The sequence below is a fragment of the Syngnathoides biaculeatus genome, chromosome 3 (assembly GCF_019802595.1).
Source record: "Syngnathoides biaculeatus isolate LvHL_M chromosome 3, ASM1980259v1, whole genome shotgun sequence".
NCBI classification, from domain to species: Eukaryota; Metazoa; Chordata; class Actinopteri; order Syngnathiformes; family Syngnathidae; genus Syngnathoides; species Syngnathoides biaculeatus.
The window spans coordinates 25,426,680-25,453,446 of record NC_084642.1 but is presented as its reverse complement, the minus strand read 5'-3'; the positions used below and the strand labels follow the sequence as shown (position 1 = coordinate 25,453,446).

At 39.8% G+C, this 26,767-nt stretch overlaps 1 protein-coding gene across 1 annotated transcript in view; it reads right to left on the bottom strand.

Annotated features, from left to right (window-relative positions):
• LOC133498322 (glypican-6-like) overlaps window positions 1–26,566 on the bottom strand; it is a 141,863-nt gene extending 115,297 nt beyond the window's left edge. Inside the window, 2 exon segments of the mRNA XM_061815013.1 lie at window positions 26,120–26,292; window positions 26,294–26,566. Of these exon segments, the coding sequence (XP_061670997.1) occupies window positions 26,120–26,292; window positions 26,294–26,394 (274 nt within the window). The 5' untranslated portion in view covers window positions 26,395–26,566.
• Between the last annotated feature and the right edge of the window lie 201 nt (window positions 26,567–26,767).

The window sequence follows — 26,767 nt, the reverse complement described above, 5'->3', positions numbered from 1 at the left end:
TTTGCCATTTATCCTCACGAGGGTCGCGGGGAGTGCTGCAGCCTATCCCAGCTGTTAACGGGCAGGAGGTGGGGGCCACCCTGAACTGGTTGCCAGCCAATCGCAGGGCACATGGAGACAAAAAGCCGCACTCACAATCACACCTAGGGGCAATTTAGAGTGTCCAATTAATGTTGCATGTTTTGAGAATGTGGGAGGAAATGGGAGTACCCAGAGAAAACCCATGCAGCCACGGGGAGAACATGCAAACTCCACACAGGCGGGGCCGGGATGGAACCCGGGTCCTCAAAACTGTGAGGCCAATGCTTTAGCAGCTGATCCACCGTGCCGCCCCACCATGGAGGATGAGATGTTTGTAGTGAAAGGATAATTGAAGAGGATATGGTGATGGATTCTTGAAGCTAACTGGTGGCTTGTTGAGGTAGGGAACGCGCAGCAGGCGGTGGCGTGATTAGATGGATGGCTTGGCGGCATGGTGGAAGAGCTCAACAAAGCGGAGAAAACGGAAGGAGCACAGAGGAAAAACATGGAGGTCAGAAGCTTTGCGAGGACTGGTGTATTTTATACGTTAGTCAGAAAGCAGTGGAGTTTTGGATCTAGCAAGCTTAACTGCAGACAGAGTGTCGTGCTGATTGGCAACAGGTGCATGAGAGAGGTGGTGCTAATTGTTGGGAAAAGAGAGGGGGGTGGGGAAGAGAAAGGGCGAAAGGCGCACAATGCACTGCCCAAGCTCCAACAGTGGAACTGCAGGGACAGAGCATGACATTCCGCCCAATCGGTATCTCAGTGTGATCCATGTAAAAGTTCCTAATCAGGGAGTCGTCAAGGATCTGAACCATAGCACTCCTTCCCACCATGGCATCAAGGATGCATGACACAGTGAAAGGAGGATGTTGTCGATAACACGGGGGAGCGGAAGGGGCATAACCAGAGGGCTAAGAGTGCAAATGGAGACAGGTGAGGGAGTTGTCGGTTTACTCAATCCATGGGAGGAATGAGCTCCAGGAAGTGGGGTTGTGTGTGGCAATGCACCGATGTGCTGACTCTAGGGACTGATTTTCCCTCTCCGTCTGTCCATTGGTATGTGGGTGATATCCTGAAGAAAAGTTGACTGCAGCACCCAACCCTTTACAGAACCCTTTCGAGACAAGGGAGCAGAAATGAGGACCTTGATCTGAGATGATATAGATGGGTATTTTGTGAAGTTTGAAAATGTGTAGGACTAAGAGTTAGCAGTTTCAAAGGCAGATGGAAGGTTGGGGAGGGGAATAAAATGGATGTACTTCGAAAGTTGATTGATAATGATGAAAATGCCTTCAGAGGGGTGTGGGCCAGTAACGAAGTCCAAGCCAATGTGCGGCCAAGGGTGGCTTGGGTTAGGTAAGGGGCAAAGCAGACCGGCTGAATTCTTCCCATGGGGACAGACGGCACAAAGTGATACAAACTTTCTTGTGTCTTTTAACAGACTAGTCCAACAGAAGTGTTGTCAACTGTGCAGGTGATACTGTGGCGGCAGGTCAGTTTTGAACTGTTGCGCCAATGGTGAATTTAATGCTGAAGTTATTGAGGCCACTGTAATCAATGTAGGGGCCAAGAGTGGTATCTCAACAAAGAAGAAGCCAGCGCCTACTGGAGATGAGGACGGTTAGATGCGTCCTCAAACCAGAGAGTTGCGGATATAGTCCTCCATAGCCTTTCTCTCAGGGTAGATGAGGTTGAAATGATGGCTGGAGACAGAGGGAGTCCTGGCAGAAATGGCTTGGTCTATACTGAAAATGGGAGATGACATGATATTCTTTAGACACCCAGGAGAGATCGAATGGTGTGGCAGGTGGTGGAGGTTTACTAGAGGGTGGCATGGCAGAAAGCAGCAAGTCCAAATGGCAGGGAGTGGTCCATCCAGTAAGTGATCCAGAGAGTGACTCAGTCTTCCAGGGCTGTGACTTTCTTTGGTGAAGGAAGTTGTTGGAGAGGGAGTTGGAAGTGATGGATGAATCCATCTTGTGTAAAGTTTTCATCTTCACCAGAATCGAAAAGGGCAACTAAGGGTGTGTTGTGAATGGGGCCGAGAATGCAAGTGCGAACGGTCGAACAGGACTGAGGGCTTGGGGAAATGGTAGTTCAGCTCAAAACGGCGCTCTCAGTTCATGGCGAACCTGCCCATTAGATCACACAGAGCATGTGTTTATGAAGTGGCCTGATTGGGTGACAGCGGCGATGTTTGATGTTTCATGCATTAGGTGGATGCCAATGTTTTTAACTGTCACAGTTCAGATAGTTATACAGTCATTGTAGATGAGGTTGACATCTGCATAATAAAGGAGTTGAATCTATGGTCCAGTAACCAGCATCTTAGTTGTTTGGGTTAAATTTAAGGGAGTCGTTCGACATCCAGTTCGTGGGGCACCTGTTTATTTTTTCATGTATTCAGACATGTTTGAGGATTTACTGAAAATTACAAATTAAAATAAATAAAGATATGAATCCATCCATTTTCTATATCACTTATCCTTATGAGGAAGTACTGACAGGGCCTCTCCAGAATATCATTACACTTTGAGTCCAATCTGATTGTTGACATTTATCCTCTGTTAGATATATTAAATAAGAACGATTGAGTTTTTACCAGCGAGTGTGCACAAATGCTTTATGAGCCATTATTACTTGTCAACAGAAATGCAAGAACTGGAAAGAAACCCAATTACTGCAATAAATCACATCTGTCTGCAAGTTGAAGTGGGAAAAATGTATCAAGCATGATTGATCTCTGTGCTGCTTTGCCATCTGGATCTCCTCTCCATCACCCGCTTTCAACTGAATCCACTGGGACTTGAGACCCTAATTGAATGTGTCCAAATAAGATGACAGAGATCACTCCCACGATTGCTCGCACCATATGTCACCGCACTCGGCGGGTGCTAAAGGAATTTTAAAACTTTCAAACATTTTCAAGGCCTGAATCCCTGATGACAGCAATCTGAGGTTCACCATTTTAATGCAAGCTTGCATCAGGTGTCCTCAATGTTTTAGTCAGATATACAGGAAGGATGGCAACACTCTAGGAGTTATAATAATTTTGTTCATAATTATCAACTGGATTTACTTTGAAGCAAACCCACATAAGGGGAGGTAGATTAGAGAAGGAAATTACATTAGCTGTGTGTACACGTACTGTAATCATTTATTGACTCTCTTCATGTTGTTACCATGTCTTTTCCTGTCCAACTCATTTTCCAGTGTACTTTTGGAAGAATTTCCCCAAAGATGAGACATATAATTAGAGGCATTTCAATTTGTGTGGTGACAAAATTACATCATCCACGCAGTGTTGTGAAAACCATGGCCTAAATGAGATATTAATACTCAGTTGGAATAATGAAAAGGCAAACTCTGCACTGCACAATTTCACTTGCAACTGTAAGCAATGTTAATGGAAAACTTGGATGTAACATTTTTCCAAGATATTGCTTATATTATCTGACAAACTTCTCTCAACCAATAGAAAGGAATGAAAATAAACCTACCCCATGTCTCTGGAGTTATCCCCAAACATTATGCAAATGCCACAGTCAAACACAATAAAAATGATGAGAAACATGGATAAAATAAATATTACAGGAATTTCGGCGGATGTGAAAAAGACATGCAATATTGTGTATAGTAAGCATTTAATTTTGTATTGTGTAGCTTTGAAAATATTAAATTTATGACAATTAATTTTGTATTTAAATGTTTATTTACGAGTCATCTCAAATTTAAATATGTAATCATCTTAAAAAGTGCCTACAATGACTGGCTTTTAATAATGATATTTCATAGTGACTTATTGACACATTGACAGTGTTTTAGCACTTATGTAAGACTTTGACTATATTGAGTATTTCACAGATGATTACACCCTGGGCTGCTGTGTTCCCCCATAGATATTTTGTAATAATCTAGCTCGACATTACAATTCCCAACCAATCTTTGTCAAATATCTCAGGATCATTGATTTTGACGATATTAGACGTTATTTTTTAAAATGAACTGGCAAATGACATTTAACAATTCTCTGAGTCCAACGGTTTGTGACTATAAATTTGTCCTGTCAGATGTTGGAACATTGGCCTAAAAAAGAGAAAAAAAATCATTGGCCTTTTATTACATGCCTTTTGTAGTGTTAGGAACAAACTACACACATTGGAAATGTGAAACAGAAAATCACCAAATACATTAACATTATAACTATTCAGGGCTGATGTACATATGGCCACAGCCACTTAATTAAGTATTTAACATGTCACCATATTTCTCACTAAATATACTTTTAAGGGAACAACCCAAGTAAACCATACACACAAAAAAAGTGAAACAATTACCATCAGAAAATAGATTGCATTTTGTTTCTTTGAAAACAAATGAGTTTTCTTTAGCAGTATGCTATGGATCATTATTCTGGTGAAATGTCCAGATTTTTTTTCTTTTTTTGCATCGTCAAGAATGTCTCGGTAGATTTTGCCTATTTATTCTTCTTTCAATAATGTGAAGTTTACCCGTAGCATTTGCTGAAAAGTTCTCACGTCTGAACTTCATTGTTGGATTGGTGTTTTTAGGGTGCTGCTCTAACAAACTTTAAATAAGCTGTGACATGCTCTTTTTTTTCAGAAATGGCATCTTGCATGGTGAGCATATATACAGGCCAACTCAGCAAAGTACATTCCTAATTGTTTTCCTTATGAGAAGAGTATTTGCTTTTTTTAAGGTCTCTACAATGACTCCGTGGCTCCAGGACAACTCTTCTGATTATCCGTTGCACTTCTTTGTCTAAAATATTGTGCAAAGCACCTGATCGAGGCAAATTTATGGTGGAATAATTGGCTTTCCACTCATGTAGTATGGCGTGCTCACTGGTTAATTCAGGAAGTTAGATATGCACCTGTAACTAATGCCTTCGTCATAAATTTTGCAACAAACACTTTCCGATGGTCTTTAGACAGATCTCAGCTCTCACCCATCATGAGATGTGCCTTGATTTACACCTTGACAATTAGACCTTTTTTTTTTGCCATCAATTAGGACTGAACCAACTGATATTCATTTGCACTGAAAAGAGTTTGGATTGCTGTTTGATTTTTGATCGTTTTTGTCTTCAATGCTTTTTCCCTGCATCATTTCACATTTATACTCACAACCTATATTTCTGATATTACAGTATTTGTTCTACTTTATTTGCATGTAGAGATTACTTGGGCTGTTCCCAACATCTGGTGAGATTTTGAGGTCAATAACATCTTTGGAAGTATATTTTGTTAGAAAAATTGTAACATGTTAAATGCTTATTTCGTCCGCTGTACCTGTACCAGTGACAGCATTTCTGAAGATTTAGTATTTCAGTATTTCTGCTATTTCTACTTGTATCCTAACTCATGGTGCATATGATTGATTTGTGTATAGAGGAATGTTCTGTCAGTCTCCTCAAAAGCAGATTAAGTCTTTAAATGTGTCTAGTGGTTTATTTTCACTACACAAAATATGCTTTGCAAACAAACATTCACTCACATTCATACGTAGAGTATGTTCAAAGCGACACAAGTACTCTTATTTACAGTATACTGTACTGTAAACTAATAAGCCAGACCGATGTTTCACCTCGTCTGATGGCATAACTGTGTCTAAAATGTTAATATCAAATATTAAGGTGAATATAATTCATAAGAATGATGATCAGTAAATACATACAGTGTATAGTACAGTATTTCACCTTAGTTGCTTAACAATGTCATAGCAAAAAGAGGACAACACATGGAGAGGTTAAAGACTCACACTGGTGCACAATTTAGGTCTAAACACAACAGCTGTTGGTCTGAAGAGCCCGAGGTAGAGCCCCAGGGTGGGAGATGACCAGCACACTCATTTACCAGCTCAAACAGGAGGCAGAGAACAACAAGATTGCGGGAGAAGTAAACTGGCTTCAAGTCAAATTCTAGCTAGTGCCAAAGAACATGGATGTGCCAAGAGCCATCATAAAGTGAAATTTTCCATTCAGTTTTTGAAAATCATTTCTTACACTTTTCACCAGGACTTGAGTAAAAGAATATTTTGGCAAAGAGATTGATGTCCAAAAGACAACACTTCTATTGCCTTACATAACTCAGGTTCATACAGTCTTACTATAGCCAACATAACTTTAAGAGATGAGAAATAATTACTGTGCATTAAAAAAATATATAATAATGCAACTGACACTATCAAGAATATTGAGGGACTAATATATTTATTATTATGTTTTGTAATTTTCAAGGAGCTGCATTTTAATGGTTTTAGTGCTGTGAAAAAAGTATTTGCTCCCACAACTTTCATCTCGTCAGTCCAATCAGTCCAATAAGCTGCACCTGGGAATGATTTAAGGATAAGGGATGCAGTGGCTACACCCAACTACTTTCCAGCCAATCGAAGGGCACATATAAACCAACAACCATTTGCACTCACATTCACATCTACAAGCAATTTAGAGTCTTCACTTTACCTACAATGCATGTTTTTGGGATGTGGGAGGAAATGGGAGAACCCAAACAAAATCCACACAGGCATGAGGAGATCATGCAAACTCCACCCAGGCGGAGACCAGGATTTGAACCATGGTCCTTGGGACTGTCAGGCAGACGTTAGATGCCTCCAGGTTTTATTTTATTTCTTGATTGAAGAGGTCTGTGGGTAAGTCTTGGGTGTAGTCAGCGATACTGAACTCAGCTTTCACAAAAATGTGATGGTTAATTTGTAATTTAATAAGCAGGACAACAAAAATTTATTTTATGAATATTTTATTTTAGAAAGATTATTATTGCAAAGTCTTAAGTATCACATGTAATTAAGTGATATTGGTCAGTAATATCTGAATTTGCAAGTTCATACATTATTCATTTTCGTGCTCTGATTCAAAAAATAAATCAGAATTTGCTTTCCAGGTACTCAGTTTTTTAATAATTTTATTACTGAGTACCTATCTACTTTTAGTCAAGTCACGATTTGTAAGACTCATTTTTACTTTAACTTGAGTGATATAATTCTAAAGTTACAATACTCTTACTTGAGTTCAATAATTGGCTACTCTCGCCACCTCTGTAGGATACTTTACATAATCCTCCCCCTAATCTGTTTTGCTGAAATAAATCTCTTTCAAGAGCCCAGTCCTACCTCATGATTGTGAGCTGCTGTTCATCTCACCCCAAACTGTATCCTGCTGGCTGTTTGGATTTCTTTCCCATGATTACGAAAGCATTTTAGTGGCTGCGTGTTGAGCCCAGAATCTGAAAAACAGTGAGTGGCAACTGCAAAGCATATGCAAGTCCCAAAAAAGACAGCATGAATACAAAGTGAGGAAAGAATCGCTGTCCCAATGAGGTAACACAGGGTAAAAGAATACACATCAGATCTCTGAGGTCCCTTTAGGGCTTCTCACCACAGCTTGTTAATAAATGTTTTAATTAAAGCAAAACCAATTGGACCTGAGGTTAAGATTATCCCTCCACCTTTCTGCATGAACATAAAAATATCTCCAATTAGATTTGGGATGATCTCAATTAGTCTGCTCACCTCAGGGCACCAATGGGATCGCACCAGACTAGGTCAGCTCATGTAATTAGTATAGATTTTGAAGATTCGTTTTGAAGAGACGAGCATTTTCTAGCAAGGATTTGTTTGCAAATATTGTTATAATATTGGTCCATTAAAAATAATAAAGTTATTAATCTATAAAATGTACTTTTGTTGAGAATGTTTGTACAGAAAAAATATATAGCAAATTTTCTGAAAGGTTCTTCACAAGATTCATTCATTTTCAAGGAATGCATTTTATTTGTGCAATCTATTTCACTCCATGTGCCGTATACAGTCTTGTCAACAGATGATGGTCAAACCCACCGGCCGCATATTGAGTGACACGAAACATTAAGCCAAACGTGACAAAACCAAAAAATCACAAACAAATTAGTCGGCAACTCACACGTGTACACATGCTGATTGATCTTTGCACACATACCAAATTGCCTCAAAAGAAAAACTGACGTTGCTGGTGTTCTTCGTTAGAAATATATTTTTCACCCTATGTGCGCTTAAGACACATCTGTCGGTGTGCCGCAGCCCTGAAATCATTTTATTTGGTAATCTATGTATTCAGGACTTGACAAACAGTATGTTTTTTTTTTTTTTTTTAAATAACAAACTAGACATTATAAAGCCAATATTACCAGTCCTAATGACTAACAGTTGTTTCATTCATTTAGTTAGTGATGGTTTGCAATGTGATTACCAAGAATCATCTAAAGGCATTGCCAAAAAATCCTTACCTGTTAAGAGTAGTGTGAGTAATATACTGGAGTTCCTGTTTGAATATATTCTGTTATTCTCATAAAAAAAAAATCCTTCACTCCCACTCAAAGAATTTCTGCTGTCTTTTATATGTGCCTCTGTTGTGTCCTTGCTGCAGTTATTTGGTCAGATTTTTGTATTTTTAAACTTCACAGATCACAGGTGAAGAATTTGATTATTGTCACTTTTTTCAAACAACTGTCATGTATGGAGGTAATATACTGTATATAAAATTGAGATTGATTTTGCTTCCCCCAGCAGATTAAATACAGAAATGGACTTTCTCGTAACAGTTAGGCATACCCTGTAGACCATATTAACAGCATAAAAGTTAGAGCATCTGTGCAATCATTTTAAAGTTGCTCTATTGAGGATATTTTGTCTAATATAATTCAAAGTAAATGGAAATTTTGGTGAACCCAAGAATGGAGTTGCCATTGTAACGGAATATGTCCTGTTTTTAGCACTAGTGCTAAATTCTCGTAAATGTATTGTTTATTTGTCTTTCTTTGACAAATTATCTGCAAGATCTGATGCATGAATGTTTGATGCCTTGTAAAGGAAATGGATGGACACACACGTCATTGTGAATTCAGAAGAACACTGTTCCATTGGATGCTAACTGTTTCCAAGTGCTGGTTTTGAGTTATCTGTCTGCACTTGTTGACAGTTCCTGATGTTACCATGACGCGTTTGCTACACCATGTTTATTTGTGCTAATTTAGCATGTTAACTCAGCCATGGGCAGAGAAAAACAAAAATAAAAAGTCCCTTGTGTGAAAGGTATTTGCATATTTGACACCTCTGTTAAGCCCTCGAGGTTTTCCAGCAGCACACTCTGCATCATATCTCTATCAGTCTTGTGTCAAGCTTGGGAGTCTATTCAGAGATCCTCCAGAGGAATAAAGCCTCTACGGGCACAAAGAAAGTCCCCACACAAGCAGTCATAAAGTACATGAAGTCCATAAACTAAATTAGAAGGGAAAGATGAAGCGCTGAGTATCTCATCTCTCATTGAATAATCAGCACTATGCACAAAAATGGTGACTCAAAGTAAACACCATCTTTTTCAAATCCCACACCTCTGTCAACCAACAGGTAGAAAATCCCAGGGGGAAAACTCTTTCCACACCAAACACACATCACTGAAGCAGTATTTGTTTCCAAAGTGCATTCATTTCAGATACCAAGTTGATTGTGTGTAATATTTTTCAGAGGTAAGTAAAAAAAATAAATCTCATAGAAATGGGTGGAAATTACAATCCATTACGTTGTATATGCCGGTGGTTCTTTTTATAAAGCTTTCCACCATGATTTACATATGCTCTCTTTAATCACATCACACTAATCCTTAAACATAACATCATGTTTCCTCCAACATATTGCATATTTTCTATTTACTCAGGATGTGTCATTGTGTAGATTGCCTTAATACCTCAACCATTACTGGTTTACCAGCAGTCGATTGAAAGCGGAGAATAGTGCAGTAGTCTAGCAGTCTATATGCTACTCAGAGCCTTTTGATGCTACACACACACACAGGTACACACAAAGAAAAAAAAAATCCTCGCACTGAGGAAAGGTTTAAGAAATCCTGCAGACTACACATATTAAATTCTTGGCAATTTAACATACCAAACTAAAGTCAAAATAAGAACAGTCCACATGGCTTCTCTTTATGCCTGTGTGCCAAGATCATTTTGGTAGTGAGACCCAATTGTGATTTGAGCTGTAACCAAGATTTGCTAACAATTGTCCAATTTCTGAGCGGCCTCCTAACAGGATTCAATAGGAGGCCAATGCACTAGTCGCTGAGCTGCTTTTTACCAGAAATTGTGGTCTTCAGACAACGCTGTTTAATCGTTATTTTCCATATCTTCATTGTCATGTGATTTTCAAAGACTTTTCTCTGAACAATCACTTTACATACTTAATATATTCTGCTAATGATTTCTTTTAATCGTTTGCCAATGCACTAGTCGCTGAGCTGCTTTTTACCAGAAATTGTGGTCTTCAGACAACGCTGTTTAATCGTTATTTTCTATATCTTCATTGTCATGTGATTTTCAAAGACTTTTCTCTGAACAATCACTTTACATACTTAATATATTCTGCTAATGATTTCTTTTAATCGTTTGCCAATGCACTAGTCGCTGAGCTGCTTTTTACCAGAAATTGTGGTCTTCAGACAACGCTGTTTAATCGTTATTTTCTATATCTTCATTGTCATGTGATTTTCAAAGACTTTTCTCTGAACAATCACTTTACATACTTAATATATTCTGCTAATGATTTCTTTTAATCGTTTGAAATGGTTTCATTTTAATTGTTGATCGAAAAAATACATACAGTCGGACAAAGTTAATATTGTTTCATTCAGTGCATGATTTCAAAAGCAAGTTGTAATAGTGCGTTGGAGTCTGGATGTCATTGAAAGTACAGTAATTGTCTACTTTGAATGAAAGAAATTAAATTCAACATAATTATTTCTGAGATAGATACATTCATCTATCATTCTCTCATCTATATTTAGTGAGCTCTTTGAGCGTGTGAATGAGGGAGTGTTTTTCATTTACCCCAGTAATAATAAGGCTTTACATGATCGGGTCGTTTGGGGCCAATCCCCAATCAGTGAGTTAAATAAAAACAATCACCGATTACTGATCCATTCACAATTTGTCAATTTGAATGACTTTTTCATTTACTGTAGACACTTGTGTACTTAATTGCAGAAATATTATAGATGTACAATAAATAATGTATCTTTGTTCATCGTTTTATGCCAGTGTGGGAGAGTGACAGACACAACAAACTGTTGATCTTCTATTAGATGCCAGGAAGTAAACATGGTAATGATTGCAAGCACTTTTTGTGACATTTTTTTGTCGTTGGTGTGCCGTGAGATTTTTCAATTATAAAGGTTGGAAATCACAGCTCAGGTCATATCACATATTGTAATCAGTCAGGTCAAACCAACATTACAATATGACAGAAATAACGAGTGTTAACTTACTGTAATTCAATTACATTGTTTTGCTTCGCAGACACACCAAACCTTTAGAACATGTTTCGATAGGACACCTGCATGTTTGCTTAAAACCATTAGTGCTAGCACCAACTTGCTAGGCTACATAACAATTTGTTACCTGTTTGCAAGCTGTTTTGTATTAAAAGTATGCAAACATACCTCAAGCAATCCTCGAATGAAAGTCCTCCCCCGAGCACCGGTGACCACCAACACACATTTTTCTCCATTTTGTTCTGACAAACACATCACGAGCCATTATTACTGTCGTTGCCATGTTTGTGAGTGTATCCAGTGGCTTTTGAGTTGACAAGATAAAACCCAGTGATCGTTACAAATGGGATGTGGTGGTATCGGAATAGATTTTAGATTTAGAGTTAGATTTTATTGAAATACAGTGCAATTATGGAAGACAAAATTTGTCTTGTAGTCTGAGCCAGGGATTGCGTGCAGATTGTCCCACATCGACAGCAATTTTTTTAAATAACTTTATTGGGGTCAAATATTTTCAGTACTACATCAAAAGACACGTGATAAAGCTACAAACAAATTAGCTTTTGGATTCAAATGTACTGTACTCGGCGAATTGGAATATTTTTTTTTTTTGCAGAGCCGATCAACCATTGATCGGATCTGTAAATTTTGACATTAAAGCCGATCAGCCATTTGGCATAAATGTAAATTATCCTTCGATACTTATTAGACTGATCAAAGTAATGGCGAGTAATACTTTTGATTCAGAGAACGAGGTGCATTTGTCAAAGTGCTTTGAGACCTAACTCAGTCGACTTAGAAGTTAGAAAGGAGTATAATATTGGACATTACATTCCAACACATTTAAATGTGCCACTCAGGCAGGTTTTCTCAAAAAAAAAACAAGAAAACAAAGATACAAATAGTGAAACCCAACAGCAATGGTAAGCAAACCAAATTTCCCCCCACCACCCCAATCCCCCCCACACACACGCACACACACACACTCACGTGTTCACATCTCCCCAACATCTCATTAACTGTTCTCTCTAAAGATGTGTACCAGCTGGTAAGAGAGATATTTGCAATTTGGCAGTCAAGAGCACCTTGGGCTTTGAAAAAAATAGCCTGCAGAATTTGTATATGAAATTTATGATGGTACATTTTTATAATGGTCGTCAATGAAGATGTATCACTAAAGTTTTAATTGAAGACAAAATGACCCCAATGGGGAGCTGCAAATGCAGTATGTAAGTATGGTAAGTAAAGTATAAGTACAACCCCAATTCCAATGAAGTTTTGATGTTGTATAATACATATAAACAGAATACAATAATTTGCAAATAATGTTCAATCGATATTTAATTTAATACACTACAGATACAAGACATGTAATGTTCAATCTAATAAACTATTGTTTTTAGCAAATAATCATTAACATTAAATTTTATAGCTGCAACATGTTCCAAAAAGTCAGGACAGATGCCAAAAAAAAAAAAAAAACAACACCTGTTTGAAACATCCCACAAGTGAACAGGTCAATTGGGAACAGGCGTTGATTGGGTATAAAAGGGTAAAAGGAGTTTCCCAAGCAAAGATGGGGCGAGGTCCACGTTGTTTTGCAATTAGAAGAAATTAACAGATATCATCATCTAAGGTTCATATTATCAAAAAGTTCAGAGACTCTGGAGAAATCACTGTGTTTAAGCGACAAGGCCAAAAACTAACACTGAACACTCGTGACCTCTGATCTTTGGGTGCCACTGCTTCAAAAACCGAGATAAATTTGGAAAGAATATCACCACTTGGATTCAGGAAAACTTCAGAAAACTAATGTCAGTAAATACAATTTAGCTCTACATCCGTAAGTGCAACTGAAAAATCTACTATGTAAACCAAACGTCTTTTATCAACAACACCCAGAAACAACGGCAGCTTCTCTTGGGTCGAGCTCATCTAAGTTGAACTGATGAAAAGTGGAAAAGTGTTCTGTGCTCCGACGAGTCCACGTTTCAAATGGACCTTTCAGATGGCGATCTTAAGCTCCGCCGCCTTGGCCATGTCCCACAAGCTTCCAAAATGGCGATTGAACAGAACATGTTTGAAGTTGATTCTCTATTGCGTATTCCAGATAATATTGGGGTATGTTTTTTGCCAAATGTGTTCGACTTGTCCAAGAGAGTTCTACAGAGAGGTCTCAACTATTTCACGCAAGGATATGTACACGGAATTAAGATTTTGGACGGAGCAGGACGCAATGTCAGAGTTACAGTGAAATGTTGGCAATCGATGCAAAAAAGTTTGACACCTCACAAACTTTATATTGAAATCCAACAGGATAAAATAGTGGAATTATACTGCACATGTAAAGCAGGGTGAGTACTTTTTACTTGGAAAGATAATGAATGAATGAATGAATCATTGTCGTCTTCATGAGTGAGTTAGGTTCAATTTTCTACATTAAAACAATGGTGATTAACTCAGTCAGTACACTAGTCACCAGATGAAAAAGTTTGACTTGGCTCGTAATTGAACCCAGTGCTGTGTCTTAAACGTCTAATGTGATACAAATAGGCAAATACACATTTCTCTTGCATGACATCGCGCATTTACTCTTTGGCATAAAACATTACACACTTCTTTCAGCAGGTCAGTGATATACTAACAAAGTGAAAGTTCTTCTCCTGCAATGTAAAAAAACTGATAATAATAATCATACTCAGAGAAGATACTTCTTCCTCATTTACCTTCAAACACACAGCCTTGTGTTTGTTGATATTGTTCACATTTAATTGGATGTGCAATCTTCCGCAAGCCTTAATGCATCGTAGACACTTCGTCAACTGTGTTTTAGGCTTTGGAAAACGAATCAACTGGGCCCCTTGTAACCTAGCAGGATATCTTTCATCAGAATTGCAGGTTCCCCAAGCGCATTTGAGGACTATTTTCTTTGTAACATTAACTTTTCAAAGCGCATGCTACTGACAACCAGCATTGCTTGTGGGACAATATGGTGAGAGGGGTGTGTGAAGCCAGGGGTTAAGACAATGCGGCCATCTGATTGGCTGTTATTGTGCAAGTGATTGACAGGTTGTAAAGGTCCATTGTCTTTGGAAATGGTTGTCATCGTGTCCTGTGGGGCAAACAGGACAAGAACCATCTGGAATAGTTTGCCTCTTGCATGAAGCTAGCTGGGATAGGCTCCAGCTCTCCTGGTGACCATTGTGAGGATAAGCAGCTCAGAAAATGGATGGAGGGATGGATGGGTATATATTAATGGAAATGTACAGAGGTCATAAGGAGCTACATTCTGTCTTTGTCGATCAAGAAAGAGCCTTTGACTGAGTACCAAGAGAGGAATTGTTCTACTGTATGCGGAGGTCTGGTGTGGCAGAGAAGTTAGAATAGTGCAGCACATGTATGAGGGCAGCAGAACAGTGGTGAGATATGCCGTAGATCTGACAAAAGAATGTAAGGTGGAGGTGGGACTGGATCATGGATCAGCTCTGAGCCCCTTCCTGTTTGGAGTGGTGACAAATGAGGTTAGACCAAAATCCCCTCGGACCATGATATTTGCAGATGACATTGTGATCTCCAGTGAAAGCAGGGAACAGGTGAAGGAACGTTAGAAAGGTAGAGGCATGTACTGGAAAGGAGAGGAATGATGATTAGCCGAAGTAAAAGAATATATGTGCGTGAATGAGAAAGGTGGAGGGGGAAGAGTGAGGCTACAGGGAGAAGAGATAGCGAGGGTGGAGGACTTCAAATATTTAGGGTCAACAATCCAGAGCAATGGTGAGTGTGGTAAGGAAGTGAAGAAACGGGTCCAAGCAGGTTGGAACAGCTGGCGAACGGTGTTTGGTGTGTTATGTGACAGAAGAGTCTCTGCTCGGATGAAGGGCAAAGTTTACAAAACAGTGGTGAGGCCGGCCATGATGTACGGATTACAGATGGTGGCACTGAAGAATCAACAGGAAGCAGAACTGGAGGTAGCAGAAATGAAGATGTTGAGGTTCTCACTCGGAGTCAGCAGGTTGGATAAAATTAGAAATGAGCTCATTAGAGGGACAGCCAAAGTTGGATGTTTTGAAGACAAGATTCAGACTTCGATGGTTTGGACATGTTCAGAGGCGAGAGAGTGAGTATAATGGTGGAAGCGTGCTGAGGATGGAGCTGCCAGGCACAAGAGCGAGAGGAAGACCAAAGAGAAGGTTTATGGATGTGGTGAGGGAAGACATGAGGGCAGTTGGGGTTAGAGAGGACGATGCAGAGGAGAGGCTAAGATGGAAAAAGATGACACGCTGTGGCGACCCCTAACGGGACAAGCCGAAAGGAAAAGAAGAAGAAGATATTGGTGGAAGCGTGATGAGGATAGAGCTGCCAGGCTAAAGAATGAGAAAACCAAAGAAAAGGTTGATGGATGTTGTGAGGGAAGATAAAACAGCTGTTGGGGTTGGAGAGGAAGGGGCAGGAGAGAGGCCTACATGACAAAAAATGACACGCTCTAGTGACCCCTATCGGGAGAAGCCAAAAGGAGAAGATGACAGTCAGTAACCTCCTTCAGATTACATAATCTGCACAAGATGAAATCAAACCGTGTCAATTTTCAGTTGATTTGATCACTTGATCTGACACTCCTTTCACCTCCAAAATTTAGGTAACTCTTCCTTTAAAGTAACCCCTACTCCATTTCTCTTCCCATCTACAATATGGTAAAATAATTTGAATTGTGACACCAAATTTCTTCTTATTAGTGCTTTCCCACCAGACCATGTTTGTTTGGCAAAGTGTTAAACCGGATGCCCTTCCTGATGCAACCATCTGCATTTATCCGGGTTTAGGAGTGGCCTACAGTTTGCACTATCTTGTGACCTCATTGGGCTGCATTAAATTACAAATAAATTATTGGACCAAGTGTAGTATTAATTAGATTTTCTTAAAATGTGTGAAACAGAAACACAAGCAGATTATCTTATTTTGTGCATTTCTCAATGACTCCACATCACACTAGTGTGTCGTGAGAGATTAACAGTGGTACCGTTAAAATTCTAAAATACTACTTGATTCACCCAAATGTATTAGTTATGAAAACATTAAAAAAATGTCTCGTGTATTCCCGCAAATGATGTATAGTAGTGGGATGGTATTCAGTAATACAGATGATGAAATCCCCAAATTCCTTGAAATTTTATTTTGAGAAAGGTTCTGAAACTGCCGTACAATTACCATATGTTCACAAAGTGGTCTAATTTACCCCATTATTGCTTGTCGGCAAATGAGCTTTCGGGGGATTCTCCTTTCATACCCAATCAGGACACACACCTTGGTCCAATTAACTTGTTCACCAGTGAAATGTTCCAAACAGGTGTTTTTTTTTTTTTAAATTTTAGTTAGTTAATCAGTTTGAACTTTAAATATCTTGTCTTTGTAGTGTATTCAGTTAAATGTAGATTAAAAAGGATTTTCAAATCATTGTTTTATTGTAACAAAGTACCCCAACTATTCCAAATTAGGTTTGTCATGGGCATGGCCTGACCTCTGACGGGAGGGGCGGGGCCAGGCCACTGCTCTGTGTGGAAACGCCTCTGGCAGCTGTCACACAGCTTTTGTTCATCTGACGGTAATTAGACCAGGCAATTAGCCTTGGAATTTGGCACTGGCATTTGCCCGTTTGTTGTGTTGCATTTACTGCATGTTGGATTCCCCACTACTGTACGTAAGTTAGAGCAATCCTTAGTCACTGTGATTTGGTCCCCTTTTAGTTAGAGCACGTCTTGTTATGCGTTTTAGTTTTCCTCATAGTCATCGAACCTTGTTTCATGTTTTTTTAATCCTGCCTAGCCTAGAGTTTTTGTTCCTCTGCTTTATTTTGGACTGCCTTTTGGCATTGAGCTATTTTTGGTATAAAGCCACTGAACATTATGTCGTTGCCTGGAACTCCTGCATTTGGGTCCGCCCCCGTGCCACTGGATCATGACAGGCTTTATGTATAGACAGACAGCTTGACAGCGAGATACTGTAGATAGGAAACATCACACAGCAAAGCAGGCAGGCCAAATGAAGAACATTAACAATGTGACATATCAACAAAAGTGATGGTAAAGATCATCAGTCTTTTCATTCATCTCATTTTATACACTGCTTATCCTCACTTGGGTCATATGTATTGTATGTTGGAGCCTATCCTGGCTAACTGCAGACAGAAGGTGTGTTATACTTTGAGGTGGTTGCCAGGCAATCAAAGGGCACATACAGTACATTAAAAAAAAAGGGCTACATTCACGCCTATGGGAAATTTTATTCTTCAATTGACCTAACCTGCATGCTTAGGGAATGTGGGAGGAAACTGGAGTACCTGGAGTAAGCACACGCAGGCAAGAGAACATGCAAACACCACACAGAACTGAACTCGCCTCAGAACTCTGAGGCAGATGTGCAAACCAGTTGCCCACCGTATCCCCATCAATCTCTCAGCATTCATCATTTTTGTGAAATTTAAGTATTTTTGGTAGTGTGCTGTTCTAAACTATGCCTAGGCTAAATTTAAAATTGCTAAACTGCTATTTTAAATTATCATAAGAAGTATTATGAGAGACAGACTGTACATCCTGGTTATAACAGACAAGCTAAGAAGATCAAATGACCTCAATAGAATCACATATTTACATTTGCAGACACGATTTTGAAAGACTATATGAAATGAATTTAGATTTGTTTCTAAATACATGTATATTATTTGTTTTTAAGGTAATTTCTGAAAGCATACAGATACTGAGAACTACTAGTAGTCAATGGTGGAGATACAGTATAGCATCAAACAGTTTTTTACAATTTCAGTTTTCCTGATCTTTTTTTGTGTGGGGTTACAGTGGTGCCTGCTGACACACGTTAGATCTGGTGTGAGTCGCCCCACCCTCACTATATAAGAGCGAAAGTGCCTTTGTTTGCATCTGTCGTTATCCAGATAGCTATGCCTACACCCCAAAAGTACATTTTCTCTTGGGATAGTCAACTGATGGCATCACTTTAAAGCGCCTTGTTGTCAGCCGTAAATGCACGCACATGATGTGAGAAATGTGGAACCGGCAGAAATGGAAAAGAAGGGGGGGGCGAAGAAATACAACTTCAGAGCCAGTGTGTGGACCAACTCAGTTCTTCAGTGGCAGCTTTGTGAGGCTTTCATGCCACTTCTGTTTTGCATGGTGTTTAGTGCAGGCTTGTGCGGCAGTGAGGAAACTCAAGCTTGCCATATTGGTCACTGGTTGCTAAGCAACCAGACAGGAAGTTGCCTGGTCCATTGGATTGCCCCCTTGTTTGGATGTGCAAATTTCAGCTAGGCCACATGGATTTCTCAAATTTGAGACAAAAAGCTTTGGGTTTACTTTTACTGAGGGAGGAGTAAGAGACAGCGAATGGCCACAAAAATGGGAATCGGTTCATCCGATTAAAAAGGCATGCTAAGATAGGGGAGTTTAGGCCCAACTGCTGCTTCAGGCATTTTTAAGTTTCTGTGTTTTTTTTTTGTTTGTTTTTTTATTTTCCCCACTGTGGCCTACAACGCTGCCAAAATATTTTCACTCTGAAATTACTCCACCACAATGTCTCCTATTGGACATGCAGTCTCATGATGGTCCGGCGAAGTGTCTTGACAGAATGGCGTCAGGTCGCTATCAAAACTGGAGCTCAAACTATGTACACATGAAAAAAAAGGTTGGGGGCCCAGACAGTTAAAATGCTTGCTCTGTTTTGCAGTAGCACCTCTCACTTTTTGATTTCTACCGCTCAATTTCGGATTTCTACACTTGCTTCCGTTCTCTTTGCTCTTAATTCTTCACTGATCTAGGTTTGTTTCCTACTGAGCTATAGTTCCAAAAGACCTATGGGTCCAACTGAGCTTTACTTGCTACCAGTTTTACCGGGGATGACATCACCGATTAATCAGTACTATGTAACCTCCATCACGCTTTACAGTCTCGTTTGGGTCTTGCCTACAAAAAAGGACAAATTTAGGCTGAAATGGAAAACCAAAACTGCTGAAAGGATTGTCTGGACCACCCTACCTACCCTTGAGGACTTGGACAGCAGTCAAACTAGGACAAGAACAGGCAGAATCCCATTGAACCCTTTACATCCTGCCCATCAGATCGACCAGCTTCTTCCCTTGGGTAGGTGCTACTGAACAATGCAAACCAAAACTAGTATGCATTCCTACAGTTTCTCCCCGCTTGCAATTAACTTCTTGAACAGCTAACATACAATTCAATACCAACATGCTGCCAATTTTCTGGCTCAAGTTGTTGTCACATTAATATGATATATTAGAGATTTTCCATGGGCTCACTGTGGTAGCCTGACCACTCTCCACCATCTGGACAACTGTTGTTGATCAGTACTGGCCTCTCGTACCCGAGTAGCATCTACACCACTTGCATAATCGACTGAGAAGTATCTGCAACATTTGCACAATCGACATTGTCCCCGACTATCGCACGACTGGTCACTTTAAAATCCGTAGCTTATTTAAAGTCTTGACACCGTTTGCAAAATAGTCATAGCAGTGGACTATCGCTCTAATGGGCATACTAACTGCTTTATATGGTTGAACACTCTGCATCCTTTTCACAACTGTGAATTAAAAAAAAAAGTGTTCTCTGTCAGTTGACTGTCTGCTGTTGTACTCAACATCTATGTCGTATTAGGGCGGCTCCAAATAGTGGAGACAATTTCTTTGTCCGTTGTACACATACTTGGCCAATAAAGCTGATTCTCACTCTGAAAAAGATACTTATTTACAGAATATGCAGTTATTCACGTTTGGGATAATTTCCATATTGTGATACAGTTTTGTGAATATTTACTGGGCATATAAGGTGAATGTTTTTGCAGAAAATGAGCAGTGAAAATGTACACAGTACATAACATTACTAGCAACAGTAGTGGATCCTGTTGTCTTGTTTCAAAGTTGTTAAAGCATTAATGTACATCCAACAGCGAAATTGCGAACTGCTTTGATATTTACATCAAGTCCAGTGCCTTGGAGCATTCAGGAGCAATTCTGAACAAAAAGCAGGTAACAAAGTGGCAGTGTAAGTAGCCCGCAAGGAGAAACATCTGACAAATACCCATATCCCGACTCACCCTTAGGCTCTATTGTTGGATAAACAGGTGATACTGGATCCCCAACATGCTTGATTACTAATGAAGCTTCTTAAGTTTCAGACTCCTCCCAGGTATGTTTAAAGACCATCACTCAGTCTTCCCTTCTTGAATAATAATTCTGACGAGCAATTAAGTCAAAATGAACAGAATTATCAAGGTTTCACTTTACTGTGGAGTAATCCTTTTAAAAAAAAATACCACTCAAACATGTACTTGGCTAGAAAGAGAAAGAATTTGACTTGAAATTAATTACATCGCTGATAATTCTCTTTTTTAGTTTAACTGTGTGAATGAATGAGTTTACCAAATTTATCAATCAATCTTGCTCAAATACCAGGGCAAGACTTATTTATCTATTTATTTACGTAAATATGAGAATAACTGTATGTATTTGTGCATTTACCGTCATGCCTGACACACCCCATCAATCCATCCATTATCTTAGCCGCTTATGCTCACAAGAGTAATGGGAGTACTGGAACCTATGTTGTTGTGATAGCCAGCGTGACAGTGTTGCTGCGTCGACGTAGACAATTGTGCGAAAGCATTATTGCCGTAGGAAAGCGGCCGCCTCGGTCGGTTGCTGCCATATATCTTCTGCCATGAGCTTAGTAGGGCACGCCGGGCAGTTGAACAGGTGCTGCGAGTCGTGTGGCCCGGTGCCACAGTCCGGGCAGACGTCGGCAACTGTGTCGTCTAGGCGGTGCTTGTAGCTGTTCAGCAGGCGACAGAAGCCCGAGCGCAGTTCGGCGAGGATGGAGCGTGCTTCCCGAGGCAGAGACCGTTCGTCGTCATGAATTGGAAGTGGGTAGCCCCCAAGGACAATGTTAGGCTTGTAGGCCAGCCTGGTGTTTGGTGACAGCCAATGTGTGGAGTTCAGTAAGTCCGCACTTGTATTGTTGGTCCAAACTGGAACCTATCCCAGCTGTCAACAGGCAGGAGGCAGGGTACACCCTGAACTGGTTGCCAGCCAATCGCAGGGCACATGGAGACGAACAGTTGCACTCGCAATCACACCTAGGGGCAATTTAGAGTGTCCAATAATGCATGTTTTTTGAGGATGTGGGAGGAAACTGGAGGACCCGGAGAAAACCCATACAGGCACGTGGAGTACATGCAAACTCCACACAGGCGGGGCCGGGATTGAACCCAGGTCCTCAGAACTGTGAGGCCAACACTTTACAGGTGATCCACTGTGCTGCGCCCTGACACATTTAAAATTATGTATTGACAGGCTGTCATGGGTTGAGTCATAGAGTTAGATTTCAGAAACAAAAAGCGTGCAGCTCTATACCACTTCAAATTGTTTCACAACAATTGATAGATGGGCAGTTCAGCTCTTCTACCAGATCTCATTTGATTGTAAGGGATTGCCAACACTATAATATAAGGTAAAATACCGTCAGAAAAATCTATTTGAGGTTTCTTCTTTGCCCATTCATGACGTTCTTTATGTTCTGGGTGGGTTTTCGGTCTCTGGAACCCATGAGACTCATTCAGCGCCACAGTTATATTTCCTTAATAGATGGACTTCAGAATTTAAAAAGAAGCTGTACTGAAAGTGTTGAGTACAAAAGACTAGAAAAATGACATGGAGAAAACAAAATTGGAAACGCACCCTCCTAAAGCACAGTATGCAAATTTTTGATTGTTCGATAGCACATTTACACGTGAGTAACATAATTAAGACAATTTGAAATAATCCAATAATATTAATCAATATTTACATTTAATTATATTACTCTTGGATTTGGTAATGTTTGCGAGAATCGGCCCCTGTATAAACATGGCGTTTGTTTGTCACTTCAGATGTGATGATCACTTGCACAAGGCTGTCAAAATAATTATTTTATGCAAATTGGAGCATACAAACTGAAGTAGCCACCTCTGCAAAAGTATTAAACGGTCGTGTTTTCATAGCAGTCGCATGACAAAGAAGCTGATGTGGGGATGAGCACTAATGCTTATCATGCCGTTTACCGCACGTTTCTATGAGCATTGCTAATTCTCCTGAAGCTCATATGTAACCTCGGTTGTATTTCTGCGAAGGTTATTGGGAGACAGCGAAATCCAATAACACTGTGTCCCTACAGTATTAGCGTAAATTGGTTGCTATTTAGATTTGATCACCACCCCAAATAAATGGAAAATTGCAGAATGGGTAAACAACCAGTGACGGAGTGCGGCAAATATGATTTTGTCTCAAATATATCCAAAATGTCACATAAACAAGTAAATAGTCTGAAGAACCATAGCAAAACTGAACCATCTAAATTTTGGATTAGTGACCACAGTACACCTTAATGGATTTGGATGCACCGCTTGCTTCAGTTTTCATCCTAAGATTGGTGTCCAGAGAAGTGAAGGAAATTGCTAAAAGTGATAATAAATCCTGGACTGGATACATTTATTCTTGATACATACCAATACTGACGTCGATTATTTCTTGTTTGGCCCATGACACCAAATGCCAAATTCATCAGATCCTATAGAGCTCGTGCACATGACGTCACCATTTTCACGGCGCCATATTGACGGTCAAAAAGAGCTGCTCTACAGTGTGGGGGACATTGAACCGGAGCATATTATTCACAATGCCCGATACTTGTTGGTTGTCATAAGAGATGAGACAGATATTCAAAGAGGTCATTCCATAGAATACCAGCTGAAAAGACGAGAAAAGATCGATGGATTTCGGCAATTAAATGTGACAGATGATGCCCAACCAAATACACACGACTGTGTAGCAATCACTTCATTTCAGGTAGGAGTTATTCTTCTCAATCTCAAATTCCCAAGAAGTATTTATAATGCCAAGTTGGCTCATTTGTGAACAATGCGTTAAAAAAAATAGAATAAGACTGGGTGTCATCTCCAACGTACACGGAAGCGTGTTGCGGCCACACGTTAAACTTCAGTAAACGTCTCCCCTACAGACTTTTTTTTTGTTAAATATGCATTGTTCTCAAATGAGTCCAATGCGTATTTAAAAAAAAAAAGAAAATAAACCGTCTGTTGCAGAGAGGTTTGTGTAGGTTTATGTTGGGCCACAACACGCTTCCGTGTACGGCGGCTGAACCCTATCCCAGCGGTTTGCTTTCTTTTTTCAAATACGCATTGGACTCATTTGAGAACAATGCGTATAAAAAAAAAAAAAAAAAAGTCTGTCACGGAGAGCTTTACCGAAGTTTAATGTGTGGCCGCAACACACTTCCGTGTACTGAGGAGGCGACTCGCTGTCCTTTTTTTTTTTTTTTCAATCATAAATGAATGTGAGGATGTGTAAAGTTAGGGCTCATTTATTTAAATATTGGTATTTGTATTGAATATTAGCTGAAAAGATTGATGGATTTCGGCAAAGGTTAACGTGTAGCCGAATACGCTTATGCATTCATGAGCCGTTTCCCCGTTGAGGACAGATCCAGCAACAAAGTATTTGTGTGCGTCCAGACTTTCATACGCTTTCAAATTTTTCTGTGTAAATCTCGATTTACTTACTCACCAGATACACTTGTAGATTCAGTTGTCCAAGACAAGCGGAAGCGAATCAACAGTACAATTTCTTATCAGCGAAAACACTGACTTGGGCATTAAATATGGATCCTCTATGCTAAGTGTCTCATATCTTCGTTTATTATCACATTTTAAATGTTGAACGTTAGTGGACAAAACTTCATTTCGTCTCAACGAACCTACCATTGAACAATGCTTGGTTTGAACGGCAATATGGCCAGTCACATGATTTCAGAGACATAGGTACATGAGGTCTATACGTTTCACAAGGATATTAGAGCAGATTTAAATCTATGGACCTCTAAAGATGGCATAACCTTGAACTCATTTTGGGAAAGTTACACAACAATGAACAATACGTGAGAGAACTATGTTATGATCAGTGTTTTGTTCTCTCAGGTGGATATTGTAAATGGTTCTAATGCCCTGATGAACATGGGCTGCATGTACATCAAGGTAACAGTGATTACCACATGAAACAACCCACAAACGAGAATAATTTACTCATCTGAGTTTAAATAGCCACATTAAGGTCAGCTCATGTAGCAGACAGTTTCCATGCTCACATCATTTTCAGCTTGCCAATGAATGCCGCATATTTTTAAACACTTCTTTGGAGCTGATGTGTTGACCTATTCCTTAAAGACCTTAAACCACTTGAACACATACTGTAGATACAAATAGCAGTGAGTTTTATGACATATATTTAACACAAAGGCAAATGTTTTTTAAAATGATGTTTCTCACGCTCTTTGTAAATGCATTCAGTGGCAATTGTACATCAGCATGTTTTTCCTATTAGTAATGGAATTGGTTCATTTTAGTAGTGGTTATTAGACTCTTATGTGAAATTGTAAAATATACTGTATTAGGTTGAATATTTGCTTCATTGGATTTAGACTGCATTTTGGATTAAATTAAATAAAATGCCACCAAGACCATTCCCCATCCATGATCATTACGGCACATTACAATAATCAATGTGATCTATATTTGTAAGGCGCAATGGAGTGATTAACTTCTGGCCTCTCTCACCACGTTCCTCCTTTCCTCATGTGAAGCACACAATGTTTACGGAGTAATCGCCTTCCCTTTGACCATATGTGATTACCGCCACACAAGAGATAATAAAAGCTCCTATCTATCCTCTACCAAAGAGCAAGAATTAAAAGCTAAGCTCTAGCCTTGAGGAATATTTAAGAATTCACAGCAGAAAGATTATTGGGTGCTGAGTACATACAGCCCCCTACTGGCAAACAATATTCTGTGCTGAGTTTCATCAAAAGTACCAGAGCTGGCTGCATGATCTTCTGTTGAATATAAGCAACAGGTGATCTTGCCAGTTTCAAACCATGTCTGTTTTTCACTTGGACAATTTAAGCCACTCTTTTGGTGAAATACTGAAGCATTTCTGTAAATACATGACATTCTAAGCCCTTCTTCAGGTAACAGATTGTATTGAAAATGTTTGACCTACGGGTGAAGTCAGCTTGACGACCAACTGGTACCGTATAAAAAGGCCAGTATTCATTGATGCAAACTAAATTAATAAGAATCATTTTATAACAGCTACACATGAATGCTTCTGTAAAGTTTTGGATTATGTCAATGTTTCACAGTGCATTTTCATTACCTTCAAAGATGCTACAATCCTCTCAAACAGCATGCTTTAATCATTTAGAAGTTTTAAACATGTTCTATTGGAACAGATCATTTTTTTACGTGAGGTGAAATGAATGCATTTACTGCTCATCACAATAAAATAATGGAATATTGAAACTGTGAAACAACATTCTGATTGAGAATTATTCCTAAATGAATGATTAAATAGCATTGCACATGACTAAAATTAGCCCAATGTTCCCTTAATACTTTTGCATTTGAATGAACGTTTTCAAGCAAACACACGTCAATTTGTTTCTGGACGATCATTGTTAATGACGATACTTCGGATTATTGGGTACCCCTCTCATAAAGTGGCTCCTGGTGATGACGTGCGTGTGTCCCAGTTGGTGTCTTTGCGGGGGGGGGGGGGGTTACAATGACACGTGCCAAAGAAGGATGAGGATGATGACGATGACGATGATTTGATATCCTTACCTGATATTTCCTGATGCGGTGCACTAACAAGACTGAATCCTTTGGCATGATACGCTTGCCTAACTTCGCTGCAGCTCCGAGCTTTGCTCTCAGCAGCGACAGACGTGGACAGCAGCAGCCACAGGGCGCACACAACCACTTGCAGTCTCCACATCGCGAGCCACAGCGCGGAATCCTTGATGATGTGTCTCAGAACGGATACATCCACCAGGAGGGAAATATAACTCTCGAAAGGGTGTCGGGAAGAGGTCGCCAATAATGATCTTGATGTTCATTTACAAAAAACAAAAACACATCATCAAATAAATGAAAAGCCAACAAATCATTGGTCACTTGGCATGCGTCCTCCTCATTGTCAGATGCGTGGGTTGTCTTCCCCCGGTACAAGGGGCACCAGTTGTTTCCGAGTGCCGTGAGGGCGACGATGCAGGATGATGACAACTTGTTCTGTCGCTGATGTGTCAGTCAGTGTGAGTGGAGCGACGTGGAATTGAGACACGTGAGACAGTGGCCGGAGCACACAAAAGGGAAGGGCAAAACATGGAGTGGAGTGGCCGCGACTTCAGCAGCAGAAGCAGCTGACGACGTCCCCGGGCGCGCACTTGGGTGTGCGCACACGAGTCTGCTGGGGCTGCGCGTGGGCGCCCT